This window comes from Castanea sativa, chromosome 11, assembly GCF_040712315.1.
Source record: "Castanea sativa cultivar Marrone di Chiusa Pesio chromosome 11, ASM4071231v1".
Classification (NCBI taxonomy): domain Eukaryota; kingdom Viridiplantae; phylum Streptophyta; class Magnoliopsida; order Fagales; family Fagaceae; genus Castanea; species Castanea sativa.
The window spans coordinates 57,040,330-57,055,590 of NC_134023.1; the positions used below are offsets into that span (position 1 = coordinate 57,040,330).

At 40.4% G+C, this 15,261-nt stretch overlaps 1 protein-coding gene across 1 annotated transcript; it reads left to right on the forward strand.

Annotated features, from left to right (window-relative positions):
* The first annotated feature begins 547 nt into the window (after positions 1-547).
* LOC142616774 (uncharacterized) lies at positions 548-13,334 on the forward strand. Its single transcript, XM_075789558.1, has 4 exons — positions 548-722; positions 11,499-11,788; positions 12,311-12,657; positions 13,271-13,334. The coding sequence occupies exons 1-4, from the start codon at positions 548-550 to the stop codon at positions 13,332-13,334; spliced, it is 876 nt and encodes a 291-aa protein (XP_075645673.1).
* Positions 13,335-15,261: the final 1,927 nt, after the last annotated feature.

The following is a 15,261-nucleotide window of genomic DNA, read 5'->3' on the forward strand; positions in this document are numbered from 1 at the left end:
TTCTGTGCTTCAAATCTTATATACTATTTAACGATTTTAAATGGTGATGTTTGTGTCAGCAATCAATCCAACAAACTAGGAGAAAACTTGCACACAGAATTTGCTATTTGTGAGAGAATAAACAACCGCATGATGTATGCATAAACATGTAAAAGTTCCCACATGAAATAACTCAAAAAGTCTAAAAGACTTTCAAGTGGAGCACCAAACCAAAATGGGCGTCTAATCACCCCCCAATCATCTCACATGATTCGTCACCTACGCCAAAAGCAGTTCCAAAATGCATATAAAGATCAGGATAAGTTGCGTGAACAATACGTTCGAATCGTATGTTGATGAACAAATCTTAGTTCACATTGTGATTGGAAAATGTCAACCACATCATGAATTATTCGCGTGTCAATGGCATCTTTCCAACAGACATGTATGGAAGAAGCACATATAAGTGGTCTCCTTCTCTCTCTCTCTCTCTCTCTCTCAGGCCTATGTGAAAATGAAAGATATGAGAATGAGGACTTTGTCTAGGACAATTATGGTGATTATACATATGGATGCCTTACCAAGGGGCTATAAAGGAGTTGTCATTGTTTTACAGTATATGAAAAATATGTGTGATTGGACTCAAGTGCAAGTGCTGGGAGCAGTGGGGAATGGTGAATGTCCCACATGGTGTGAATGTGTTGGAACTTCTGAGGCAGTTCTTAAAGGGAGTAAACAAAGCTGTAAATGTTCCTTCCTTGTCCACTCTTTGTTCTTATTCTTTTTTCCTTTTGGTTTTCCAATTCATTTATCCTTCTACTTTCCAGCTCTGCATTTAGTGTAACTTGTTTTTGAAAAAAAAAAAAGGGTTTCTCTCTTTTTTTCTTGGAAGCTTGGAATAATCATTGTTAAGTCCAATCAAATTATTAAAATGTTCAATAATGAATGGGTAGTGAATAAACTTATGTAGAAAAAATCATGTAGAAGTTTCAGAATAAACATATATTCCAAAGGCAATTACTCTATAACCTAAAACTATTTGCAGATATTGTGCTTGAGTGATGTTAGCCTTATGAACTACCCTTAACAGATTCTCAAATTTCATCAGCATGTATACATAACGCAAGCCAGGATCTATCTTTTTGCTATTTTATTTAGCTATTTTTTTTTTGGAAGTAGCTTAGAAATTTATGCAATATTCTTTTCAGCTTAATAGATATTGCAGTATCCAGTTTTGCATGGCAATGTGAACTTAAATATCTTTGTGGTGTTATAAAATTTCATTAGCATATATATGTAAGACTTTGGATTTAATAATACGACAAACGGATACACACAAGGCCATGAGAGAGAGTGTGTGTGCGCATGTGTGTGAGTGAGTACTCGTTTAGTAACGCAGTTTCAAAATACAACATTTTAAACCCTTGTTTTACTTATAACATCATTTTCTTATAATTCGATAGTTGAGATTTAAACATTAGATTAATTTCTTCGTTAAAAACGCTAGGATGCATGTGCTAGTTAAGTTATAATGTTTTTGACGACGACCAAAAAAAAAAAAAAAACTGTAATGAACTATAGAAAAAGATGGCCACCCACGATGCAGACAATGCTGAAAGCAACAATAAATTTCAACTATCAATTGGAAATTAAAAGATTGCTGGTCAATCATCACCAACAAAGGTCCCTTCAGGCACACTTGTACACTACTGTTTTATAGCTCACGATTCCCACTGTGTTTTATAAAAGGCTTGCCCTACATGTTCTTCAAAATGTCATTTTTTTATTATAACGTACGACTCAACTCAACTCAACTCAATGGAAGAGATAATTATGGTAGATAGGCTTGAGTTATTTCTTGTCCTAATCTTTATAACATAAAAAACAAGTTGCTGGACCATAAATAAACTGTGTAAAGTGCTAATACACACTATAGATTCCAAACGATTCTCTTTTTATTTTTTTGTTAACTTTGAGCAAACCTCCTCCAAGGACTGAACTAGAAGATATTACCAGAAAATGTTTTCATCGAATAGCTCACGTAATCATAAAACTTTCACCAATATATTAAATAAATATCTAGATTACTTTTTAATAATTATTGATATATTAATTGAAAGATTTAATAGTAAGATTTCCAGTATCCATATCATCGTTCTATTCTAACCTAACCTGAAAATAATAATAATAATATTCATTTTTTCCATTGATTCATTTTCTTTCATTTCCAATCCATTGTTTCAAGAAGAAATTAAAATACATAAATCAAATCTGAAAACCATAAAAATTTACCTTCAATTGAGATTTTGGCTACGTACCACTATATAGAACATTCAACACATCACTCCTTAAATTGAGTTTCATGGCAAAGTCATAAAATCATCAGGCATGACATTAGCAATTAAGTCATATGGTCAGCTTCTTCTTATCAAGCTAGCATGGTCTCCGTCTTACACACAAGATGATCCCCTTCTATCATTGAATTATAAAACAATCACAACAACATATAAGAACTATATATGATAATAATAATAATAATAATAATAATAATAATAATAATAATATAAAAACCTTAAGGATATTCCATTAACAAATCTCATTTCATCTTTCCACCAGTGTGATTATTTAATTAGAGGAAAGTTGTGATTTTTATCAATCTTCTAGGCCTTAACCTCTTTATATATCAACACATTCATGCAGAAAATTTTGTTGCCTTCCATAAATCCAAAATTTCTAAAAGTTCTTTCTTTCTTTACCAATTACTTGCTCTTAATTTAGAGAAAAGAAGGTCATGAAATGCCATAGCCCCATAGGTGACAAACCTTTAAGCAAAGCAAAGCACACTATATTAGTTTTTTGCTAATTTCTGAACAAACCCTATTCATTGACCAAAAAGCTTCCATTATTGATTCTATATAAGATCATCACATTCAAAAAAAAAAAAGGTTCCAGTCAAAGATTCATTTTTATTCTGCAACATATGAATCTTTACGTGTTCATCAATATGTTCCAATCTTTGCTTTGCTTTGCTTTACAGCTTTTTCTTGTACGAACTTTGAGTGACTAGCAAAGCACACAAAAATGTTGATATAAATCAAATTAGACCGCTTGCACATTCAATAAAAAATAACAAACATGCAAAATTGCCTTTCCATCTAAAACATAACAATCAGCGTCCAATAATTTTAGAATGCAGACAAATTAAAGATTCAATCGTGTAAGCAAAATCACAAGCAAAGACTGAGAGTCTTATATTTTGGGTCCAGTTTGCATAATTGAATATAAAGGTATACCAATATTTTAGTACTTTGAATAGTTCTAAGGGACCCCTGTATCTCCTTGATATTTAATAATATACCATATGCTGCTCAAAAGTTTTTGCATGCTTAACAGTAATGGAGTGATAAATTAAAATTTACATTCCTTTAGTCCATGATTAATTCTATAGTATAAATTGTTGTTAACCTAAAATTAAAAAAAAAATTGGATAAAACATTAATTAGCGTGACACCTTGTTTATTAATTTTAACTAAATATAGTGTACCTGTTCATAAATCAACCTAGGGTCACTTATATTAGAAAGATTGATTCACCTAGCTATATAATTAGCCCGAAATCAAGTTCAACTCAAAAGGACTGTGCAGTTAGCTAGGTTGTGAACCAATTAAGTTTGCCAATTTTTTTTCCTTATTTTTGTAGGCAGGATTTGATTTGATACTGTAAGGCACACTACAATTATATACTTGGATTCAATTTTTAACCTAAAGGTCCTAAACTAATTCACTTAGAATATCTTAATTGGTTTGCATTTTCCTTTTGTTGACACTGCATATATATATATATATATATATATATATAGAGAGAGAGAGAGAGAGAGAGAGAGATTTCCTACATTGTTCCAATTAAACATCACTTAATTACAAAGGTCACAATGTACACCGTAATATAATAAATAAATACTACCGCTCCCTCTTCGTGCGGTGGTCACTCTACAAGTATAAATGTTTATAGGGTGTGGGGGGCAAGGGCCGGGTTTCAAGTCTTCAGGAGGAAACTGCACATAGATATACACTTAGATTAGGTTAGAATATAAATTTTATCTTGTATAAAAAATAAATAAATAAAATCTTAACATTAAAATAAACTTTTCTTAAGCTTCTAGTTTTATACATCAGTCCATGCACTTAATAAAAAAAAAGAAAAAAAAAAAGAAAGAAAGAAAGAAAAAACCCTCACATATCACCTAGAATGGTCTGTACCAATGGTTTGGGCTGCAACATGTTGGGTCTGGCATCAGTTTAGAAAGTTTATAATCATTTTGGTTCTCAACCATAGTGAATGTTAGTGGGGTACTTTTGTTTGGGTTGCGAGAGTTCCTGAGTTGTTGGCTTGTTGCTATATATATAACACTATATGTTATATAATCATTTTGGTTTCAACCAAAGTACTGAAATGTACATCAATATGCAGAGACTAACCCACATGTTTCGCAAATTCAATTAATGGACCCCTTAAATGTGTACTTGCTCATTGAAATTATATATGGACAGTCACCAACAATCGCTACAGACTATAGTTTATTACATACTTGTATCGTTGAAGAAAACCAGATGTTTCTCAACACCAAGAGATAGAATCAGGTTTATTATATACTAGTAACACACATGCTCAATACGAATTTGTTAAATACAAATTGAAAAAAAAAAAAAAAAAAAAAAGGGCAATACTATTTTATAAAGCAAAAAGGATATTGGCTTATGTAATTAGTTCATTTGAAGCCCAAAAGTCCCACATTTCATCAAACTACAAGGATTGGATTTTTGTTCATGCCTAATGGGTTGGGCTCATGATCCATATTTCTTCACACGTAATAGACTAACTATCCACATTTTTCCACTCCATGGATTGGGCTCATGGCCCATATTATTTCCATTACAAAATAGGTTCTTGGTTCTTGGTCCTTGTTTCTCTTGTATCACATATTAGGCTTGAGCTTGTATCTTTTTCTCAATGGATCAAGATTCATGGTCCGCGTTATTTTTTCTCATGCCTCAAGGAACAGGCTTTCTCAAGCAAAGCTCATATTTACGCACAAGTTTAGAGAATAAATGCCCAACTATAAGGCCTACTAGATTTTTAGGATACTAAACTACGTGTAAGGTTGAAATTTATCAACCATTTTGTTGGCTTTATTCCGTACCAATTTATTTGTAATTCAGCACTTAGAAACTCTGTATTTAGGTGGGATTCATGTAAGGGTAGTGTGTGAGAGAGTGTGAAGAAATGCTCAAGAATGTGTAGTGAAGCAGAGACTCACGGTTGGATCTCGCGGGTGGCTTGCGGCTTGCAAGCCGCCAGATGATGCACACGAGTGAAGCATGCAGAGAAGATGAACAACCACGCTAGTTGGAGCACTACAGGACAAAAAGTCCAGTCTGGCCATTCTGTTTGCTCGCGGCTTGAACTTGCGACTCAGTCAAGTCGCGCGACTCAGTTAAGTCACGAGGCCAAGTCGCCAGACAGCTTTGTTTGGGAAAAAAATGACTCTTCGCATTCCTTTCTCTCTCTAGTATAAATACCCTTTATACCCACGAAATGTAGAGAGCTTCTAGAGAGAATTTTGAGAGAGAAACCCTAGAGAAAAACAAGATTGACTCATCCACAATCTTCACATAGAGACTCTTCAAATTCCTCTACTCTCTTCCTCTCCATTGTTACATCCTTGAGAGGTATATTACCAAAACATTTTCTCACTATACCCATATCTGTGAGAATGCCGTTTGGTGCTTTGGAAAACAGTTAGGAAGGGACCAATTTCATATTGGTTGATGCTATGGGCTATAGCGAAATCCGGTAAGCTAAAGAAGAAATAGGTTCAGCGCAACTTTATTGGAGTAGGAGCTTGGAGGGCTTAGGTACACTAGGTAGATTAGGTTTGGAGGGTCTTTTGTTGTTCATGTATCCTAACTACATTCTTTAATGGATTATTGACCGCTTGAAGGGTAATACAGAGGTTTTACGCCGAGGGCTTCGATTTCCTCTTTGATAACACATCATTGTGTTGTCTTTGTGTTTGTATCTCTCTTTCCTTAATCTTTGCCATTTAATTTCTGCTGTGGATGTGATTTTATTTGATTTAGATTGTTTATCAATTCTGTTATAAGCTTATGTTCATTTTCCACACATACTTTGTTTGATATTAAGCTTGAATTGGTAATTTATAATTTGAGGGTTTAAACGTTCATAAGTGTTTTATACACATTTTGAACTTTCACTACGAAATCAAGAAGCCCATCTATATTTCTTAAAGGCCCAAGCAAGCCTCAACGGTTGAAACTCATCAAGCCCATTTCATTGGAAAACCAGTTGTTGAAGTGGACAAGCATGCTAAGTAAATAAGACTCAAATGGGAAAGAATAAACATGTTTATATAAATAAACTACGTCTGCCAACTCATCAAAGTTGCTTTTCACTACAAGAATAAAGGAGGGATTTTTTTGTGTGGAGAATCTGAGTGCACAGAAGCTATACATGTGAAAAATGATGATGGGGCAGATGTCATTGGAGGGTAGAAAATGAAGAGATTACAACATGGCAAAATGATGATCTAGCTAGTTATCTAAGTAAAATAGTTAAACAAGTTCGCATACATATTTTCATAGTCAATTTCACAACTTGTTTATTTGTGCAATTATGAGTACTCGATCAAAAGTGGTAAGTCCATACAAACAAGTGTGGGTAGAAAGTGTCCATCACTCACAGTCACACATATTACTATATTAGCATATTATAAAATTGAGTGTAGAATTAGGCGTGTTTTTAAAATTATTCTTTGCCAAGACATCAACCAACACCTGATTGTGGATGTTTTCTGTAAGTAACATATTTAAATATGTAAGTGCAAAACTATTACCTCTTTCAGTAAGCATGCAAACATTAGATGCTTTAACCAATTAATAGAAATGCCTTATAGATGTCATTTCACCTAAGCAAGCTTATTACTGCATGGGGATAGTCAATAAATTTCATCTTTTGTAATTTCTTTGTTGATGAAAACACAAAAGGAGCTCATCAATTTGGGTTTAGTCGTTGCTAAATAGTATTTACTTAGTAAATTTGCATACCTATCTGAGTTTTGATGATGCGGGTACTATATCATTGTTTTTTAAACTATTATCGTGAAAATGTACTTTATATAACAAAAAGAGCACCAACACTTGCCAACAAGAAACCTGCATATGGCAGAGGTGAAAATTTATATATTAACATAAATAAATATATGAGAATCCTTCATCAAATTTTTATATGTGGAAACAAAAGCATGGAAAACTCAAATAAATTTTATTATGAAAAAGGAAATCCTTATCAAGCAGTTGACTCTCTCCTCCAACAAATGTAGTCAAGATTAATATTAATGTTGTGTCACAAATACCTACATAGTATCTCAAAATACTAGTGGTAAGTTCCTTAAGGCTCGAACAAAAAATAGAATACCCCATGTGATCTTCTACATGTTGAAGAAAAATCTTCCTTTGGGCTTTATAGATTGCACAAACAGAAGGATTTGTAGAAGATTATCGTGGAGCGTGATGCCAAACTATATGTTGATGCTTCAAATTCTGGTTTAATTTTTGTCGGGTGGTCTATACTCACCTTATTAAGAAATGTGTTAGAGCTTAGCGATTCTCGATGCATTTAGCTTGATTAAGAGAGATGCTGATTGTGATGCCCATACCCTTGCTAATTTTGTTGTTGTGAATTGTTATTTGGATAAATATTGTTGTTGAAGGGGATAAAAATAGTAAATGGACGGAAACAGTGAGGACGGATCGACACCATGATTGACCCAGCTATGACGGTTAGGTGTTGCTGAATATCCGTCTTGTATAAATTAATTATGGATGCCACGTGGCATGTCGTTTGATATATTTCAGATAAGCTTTTGCTTTATCCCCACGCAAACGTGTATATTTAGACTTCTTGCGACACACGTTTGAGAAGACTCCTATATGGAAAGGAACTTGAGAAGGAAGTTGTATCCTTAAAGAAAGGTAATTCTACTCACTATAAATACCCCAGAAACCCTAAGTATGAAGGTACGTATAATATTCTTAACTCTAGCACTCTAGGGTTAAAGGAAAAAGATTCTAACTTGACCTTCGGAGGGTATTTGGCCGACACCACACCGGTGCTCTCTTCTAGGTCATTTGTTTTCTTTTTGCAGGTATTGCTTTCGTTTGAGGAGCGCTTGCAACTCACTGGTGATATTTTCGGCATCATCAGTTGGCGCCGTCTGTGGGGATAGAGGAAAAAATCTGCTGATTATTTCTAGCCTCGCTCTATCCCTGAGACAAAGAGTTGCATGGCACTCACCCGATCGATGGCGACGAACAACAATCAAGGCGACGAACCACGCGCCACCGCGTTGGAAAGGCAAGTCCAAACGCTTGCGGCGGCGGTTGAGCGCCTCACTAAGCAGAATCATGATTTGGAAGAGCAGTTGCGGCAAATAACCGCAAATCAGAGTGCACCACAGGAAGATCAGGAGGGCGCTAGCCCCGAAGGAAGGAATGCGGAAAGACCTGAGGGCAGCAACGCTCCGACTAGACCCGAGCGACAAGAAACCAATCCACCACTTGCTTTAGATACTGTGCCGACTCACATAGCCACCGAGATGCAGGAGATGAGGGAACGTATGGATGCCATGATGAACGCCCTTAAGGGACGAGTATCAAGCAATCTGGACGACCTAGTCCATAGAACGGATTCACCATTCACGGCGTTGGTGAATTCATGCCCCGTCCCTTCAAAGTTTAAAATGCCCCATGTGGAAAACTACGACGGATCCAAGGACCCATTGGATCACCTGGAGTCTTTCAGAACACTAATGCATCTTCAGGGTGTACCGGACGAAATCATGTGCAGGGCTTTCCTCACTACTTTGAAAGGGCCTGCGAGGGATTGGTACAGCAAGTTGACGCCTAATTCCATCAGCACTTTTAAGGAATTAGGTGCTCAGTTTGTATCACACTTCATTGGAAGTCATAGGCACAAGAGGTCCATTGCATGTATACTGGGAATTAAACAACGAGAAGGTGAGACATTAAGGTCTTATATAGCCCGCTTTAATAAGGAATCACTCTCGATAGACGAGGCAGACGACAAGACACTTGTGGCAGCATTCACAAACGGGTTACAAGAGGGTAAGTTCCTATTTTCCCTATGTAAGAATGACCCAAAGACTATGTCCGATGTCTATTACAGAGCGACGAAGTATATGAACGCGGAGGATGCATTGCTGGCCAGAGAAGACTACAAACCAAAGAAAAGGGAAAGAGAGGAAGATATGAAACCAGATAACGGACGAAAAGTGGCTAGAACCAGAGATCGACGGGAAGACCGGAGACCCAAACCGCCTTCAGGGAGGTTCACAAGTTTCACCCCCCTCACGGCCCCAATTGACCAAGTGCTTATGCAAATCAAAGATGAAGGAAGCTTGACATTCCCGGGCAAATTGAAGGGAGATCCGAACAAGAGGCCAAGAGATAGATATTGCCGCTTTCACCGTGACCACGGCCATGATACGACGGATTGTTATGATTTGAAACAACAGATTGAAGCCCTTATAAGGCAAGGAAGGTTGCAAAGGTTCGTGAGGAAGGAAAGAACTGATCAGCCTCAGGAGCAGAATCCTAGACGGGAAAACGAGCGTCCCAGACCACCGGTAGCAGACATACGGATGATAATGGGGGGCAACGCTTCAGTAGGATCGTCCAAGAAGGCCAGAAAGACTTATTTACGGACGGTACAAAGTGTCCAGTCGACGGGACCTTCATTAGAAAGAATACGGCGAAACGACTCCAGTATCGAGTTTTTTGAAGACGAGGCCCGGCGCCTTCACCACCCCCATGACGACGCGCTTGTGGTTAGCATACAGGTAGGGGACTTCAACGTCCACCGAGTTCTAGTAGACAACGGGAGCTCAGCAGACATCCTTTACTATCCTGCGTTCCAGCAGATGGGGATTGCAAAGGAGCGCCTGATCCCGGCATGCGCGCCCCTCGTCGGCTTTGGGGGAACCCGGGTCCATCCTTTAGGATCCGTCACATTGGCGGTAACGGTAGGAGACTACCCACGACAGATAACTAAAAATGTCTCTTTCCTAGTGGTTGATTGTTCTTCAGCATACAACGCCATACTCGGACGTCCTACTCTCAATGCATGGAAAGCCATCACTTCAACCTACCATCTGATGATCAAGTTTCCCACTGAACATGGGGTTGGAGAACTACGCGGAAATCAGATAACTGCACGGGAATGCTATGTGGCCATGATGGAGATGGATGACCATGTACAGACAATGAGCATCGAAGAACAGAGGACAGTGGCAGAACCCGTGGAGACATTGGAAGAAGTCCAATTAGATGATTCAAGGCCCGATCGAACCACCAGGATAGGAACCTCGGTCGACCAAATGATTCGACATGCGCTCCTATTGTTCCTTAAAGAAAACCAAGATGTGTTCGCATGGAGCCATGACGACATGCCAGGAATAGATCCAGCAGTCATAGTTCACAAATTGAATGTATCACCTTCCTTCCCCCCAGTCCGACAAAAGAAACGTGTGTTTGCTCCCGAGCGGGATCGAGCCGCAGCAGAGGAAGTGCAGAAGCTACGAGAAGCGGACTTCATACGAGAGGTGTACTACCCAGACTGGCTGGCAAATGTGGTAATGGTCAAAAAGTCAAATGGGAAGTGGAGAATGTGCGTTGATTTCACGGACCTAAATAAAGCGTGCCCCAAAGACAGCTACCCGCTACCACGTATTGACGCCCTAGTCGACTCTACCGCAAAACATGAGTTGTTAAGCTTCATGGATGCCTTCTCGGGGTACAACCAGATTAAGTTGGAGAAGACAGATCAAGAGAAGACATCATTTGTGACGAGTCAAGGGCTTTTTTGCTACAAGGTGATGCCATTCGGGCTCAAGAATGCAGGAGCCACATACCAACGATTAATGAACAAGATGTTCGAGCACCAGATTGGCCGGAACGTCCAAGTCTACGTAGATGACATGTTGGTAAAAAGCGTAAAGGCGTCGGATCATCTGAGGGACCTCCAGGAGACTTTCAACACTCTACGAACGTACAAAATGAAGCTGAACCCAAGCAAGTGCGCATTCGGAGTAACTGCTGGAAAGTTCTTAGGGTTCATGGTGTCCCAGCGGGGCATTGAGGTCAACCCCGAGAAAGTGAAAGCAATTATGGATCTATCCCCTCCAAGGACGGTTAAGGAAGTGCAAAGCCTGACAGGGAAGATAGCAGCCTTGAATAGGTTTGTATCAAGAGCAACAGACAAGTGTCTCCCTTTCTTCAGGACGCTAAGGAGATCTTTTGAGTGGACGGACGAATGTCAAAAGGCTTTTGAAGAGTTGAAGGCATACCTCTCTGCCCCGCCACTGCTTAGCCCATCTACACCGGGGGAGGAGTTATTCCTGTACCTTGCTGTCTCATCGGCAGCGGTAAGTGCGGCTCTCATTAGAGAGGAAGGGAAGGTACAAAAACCCGTCTACTTTGTAAGCCGGGCGCTACCAGGCGCAGAGGAAAGGTACCCACGGATGGAGAAACTCGCCTTCGCGCTTGTAATTGCAGCCCGAAAACTGAAGCCGTATTTTCAAGCACACGCAATAATAGTCTTAACGGATCAGCCATTGCGGAGAGCAATGAACAATCCTGAAGCCGCCGGACGAATGGCTTTGTGGGCTATCGAGCTAAGTGAGTACGATATCCAGTATCAGCCACGAACAGCCGTGAAAGGACAAATATTGGCAGACTTTATTGCGGAATTCACCATACATGAGGAGAAGGGGGCAGCAGAGAAGCCCACATGGAGAATTCACACAGACGGATCCTCCAATAAGCATGCAGGAGGAGTCGGAGTTGTACTCCACACCCCGGAAGGGGATAAGATTGAATGTATGATCCGTCTGGACTTCCCTACTACGAATAATGAAGCGGAGTACGAGGCCTTGATGGCGGGATTGGAGCTTGCAATAGCGGCTGGAGCCAGGAAGGCAGTGGTCTACTCCGATTCCCAAATCGTAGCTAGCCAAGTTAATGGGAGTTATGATTGTAGGAGTGAACGAATGAGGAAGTACCTCGAGGAAGTGAAGGGTCGAACTAGTGACCTCCAATTCACAATAACTCAAATCCCGAGAGAAGAGAATCAAGAAGCGGATCGACTCGCAAAGGCTGCTTCGGCCGAACCTATGGTCGTCCCAGAACAGGTATTGTCCTTTGTCCAATATTCGTCGTTACTAGATAACGTTCAGGTGCAGGAATTAACCACTGAAGACGATTGGATGATTCCAATTGTGGCATACCTCAAGGACGGCAAGCTGCCAGACGGAAAGGAAGAAGCTAGGAAATTGAAGGTTAGAGCTGCCCGATTCATACTGATCAAAGGCGTCCTCTATAAAAGAGGATTCTCCCGACCATATTTAAGATGCCTGGGCCATGACGAAGCAGACTATGTAATGAGGGAGGTTCATGAAGGGATTTGTGGAAACCACTCAGGATCAAGGTCTCTGGTACACAAGCTACTCAGAGCTGGGTATTATTGGCCGACAATGCAGAAGGATGCCCATGTATACGTGAGAGCCTGCGATAAGTGTCAACGGTTCGGCAATCTTATTAGGCAGCCAACGGAGGAACTCACACCTATGACGGCCCCATGGCCGTTCGCACAATGGGGATTGGACATCATGGGTCCATTTCCAATGGCGGCAAGACAACTGAAGTTCCTGGTAGTAGGAATCGACTACTTCACCAAGTGGGTGGAAGCGGAAGCTCTTGCTACTATCACGGAGAAAAATATTCGCAACTTTGTATGGAGAAATATTATCTGCCGATATGGGATCCCGAGAGTGCTCGTGTCGGACAACGGGAAGCAATTCGACAACGATGCGTTCCGAGACTTTTGTTCTCAGCTAGGAATCAAGAATCACTACTCGTCGCCCGCTCATCCACAGGCTAACGGACAAGTTGAAGTCACGAACCGGTCCTTGTTAAAGATCATCAAGACCCGGCTCGAGGGGGCAAAGGGCATATGGCCAGACGAACTACCAAGTGTCCTATGGGCGTACAGAACAACGGCAAGAACGCCAACGGGAGAGACACCGTTTCGATTGGCGTTTGGTGCCGAAGCCCTCATACCGGCAGAAGTTGGGTTGACGAGCTACCGTGTGGAAAGCTATGACGAGAGTAAGAATGCTGAAGCGTTACGTCTACAGCTTGACCTTGTTGATGAAGTCAGGGCAACAGCGGCTCAAAGACTGGCTCGGTACCAGGACATGATGGCAAAACATTACAACTCTAAGGTTCGGCACCGGGACTTCAAAGTTGGAGATCTAGTGTTACGAAAAGTGCTTGGCGCTACGAAAGATGCATCCCTGGGAAAGCTGGGTCCCAACTGGGAAGGCCCGTACCGAATCATTTCATGGCGCAGGAAGGGAACGTACTACTTGGAGACATTAGACGGAAGGAAGTTGAGCCATCCCTGGAACACGGAACACCTGAAGAAGTACTACCAATAAGTGCAGCAGTCACAATGCCTACTGCCTTACTTTCCAGTTTAATTTTAGACAGTTATAGCTTTTACTTTTTAGAGCTCAGTTTTTCTTTTTCATAAACAATTTGGTTTATTGAACTTATGAGAGGAATTTTTTTTTTAAAATGCATGCTGATGAAAATCTACAAGTCCACAAAGTGGACGGATCCCCCAAAGGGTGAAGAACCTACAAGTCCACATAGTGGACGGATCACCTAAAGGGTGAAAAACCTACAAGTCCACATAGTGGACGGATCACCCAAAGGGTAAAAAACCTACAAGTCCACAAAGTGGACGGATCACCCAAAGGGTAAAAAACCTACAAGTCCACATAGTGGACGGATCACCCAAAGGGTAAAAAACCTACGAGTCCACAAAGTGGACGGATAACCCAAAGGGTAAAAAACCTTAAGTCTAAAAAGTGGACGGATTATCCCATAGATAAATGTCTACATTATGGACGGATAACCTGATGGATGAAAAGTTTTACAACTCCATAAAGTAAGGCAGACTACACAAAAAGATTAGAAAATCTAGTTCATAAGGTGGACGGTTAGCAAAAAACTCATTTGAAAGTCCGTTCACAAATGGACGGGTTATTTGAATATACGACGGATAATAAGCAAGCAACATGCAATTTAAGATTTGATAAGTCAAGTTTAAAAATTACAAATGACGGTTCAAACAAAAGTTCTCTAAACAGTGATAAATTTTTTTTTACAAAAGGGAAAGTGTTCTATTCGTTCTTCGGAGATGAGTTCCCGTCCAATGGACCGTCGTCTGGCTGAGTAGGAGGTTGAACTTCACCTTCATCGGCTGGAGCAGTGACGGCGAACACTTCATCTGTACTCTCTGACTGGACGGATTGCGCGAGTGTTTGCCCTTGAGCATCAATGTTGATGTGAGATACGTCCAAGTCAGGGTACGACGACTTAACCTGACGGATAGCGTCGTCGAACCCGTCTGCAAAGGAGTTTCCAAGCTCCGTCAGAAGATTCTCAGAATCACGGTATTCTTGGACGGCTATCTCCTTGGCATTGTCAAGCTTCGACACCGTCTCCGTCAGCTGCTTCTCTTTATTCTTCAAAAGTTCACGTAGATGCCCATTCTCTTTCTCCACTTCGCCTCTAACTTGCTCCGAGCACTTGAGCTTTCTGTCCATATTAATCTTATAGGTCTTCAGCTCATGTAACTCCTCCTCCATCGTCTTGTTTTTCTGTCTCAGACGGTCCATGGATGTCTCGTGATTAAGGCAACGGCCAAAAAGCCCCTTCATCATCACCATGGCCTGGAAGCAAAAGAAAAACGATGTCATGATAATGACGGGCGTAAAGGAACTTAGCAACAATACTAGACGGATCCAAAATTACCTGAGCAAGGGTGAAGAGTCCCGTTTCACCCATCGCTTCCGTCGAGTGGTTTCCAAGGTCTGCGTAGTCGTCAGCAGTCAGCATGGACGACATCTTCTCGAGAGCATAGCTCGAGTCTTCCCGGAAGAGGACGGGTGGTTTCTCCCCTGAAGGTGTTGGACCCTTCATTAAACCTTTGCCTTTCCCGTGTTTGACGGGCGTTTTCTCAGCTTGTAAGGCCACGACGGGTTCGACGGTAGTCCTTTGTTTCTTCTGAGGACGGTCCGTCTTCTCATGTTGGATTCGTTTTGACGGTACCGTATGG

What these genes read in the sequence shown, in the direction of transcription:
- LOC142616774 (XM_075789558.1), top strand. Translation starts at nt 548, where the DNA reads ATGGATGCCTTACCAAGGGGCTATAAAGGAGTTGTCATTGTTTTACAG. An exon ending in AGTATCAGCCACGAACAGCC is followed by an intron (nt 11,789 to 12,310) that starts GTGAAAGGACAA and finishes GATAACGTTCAG; the next exon opens with GTGCAGGAATTAACCACTGA. An exon ending in GCCTGCGATAAGTGTCAACG is followed by an intron (nt 12,658 to 13,270) that starts GTTCGGCAATCT and finishes TTACGTCTACAG; the next exon opens with CTTGACCTTGTTGATGAAGT.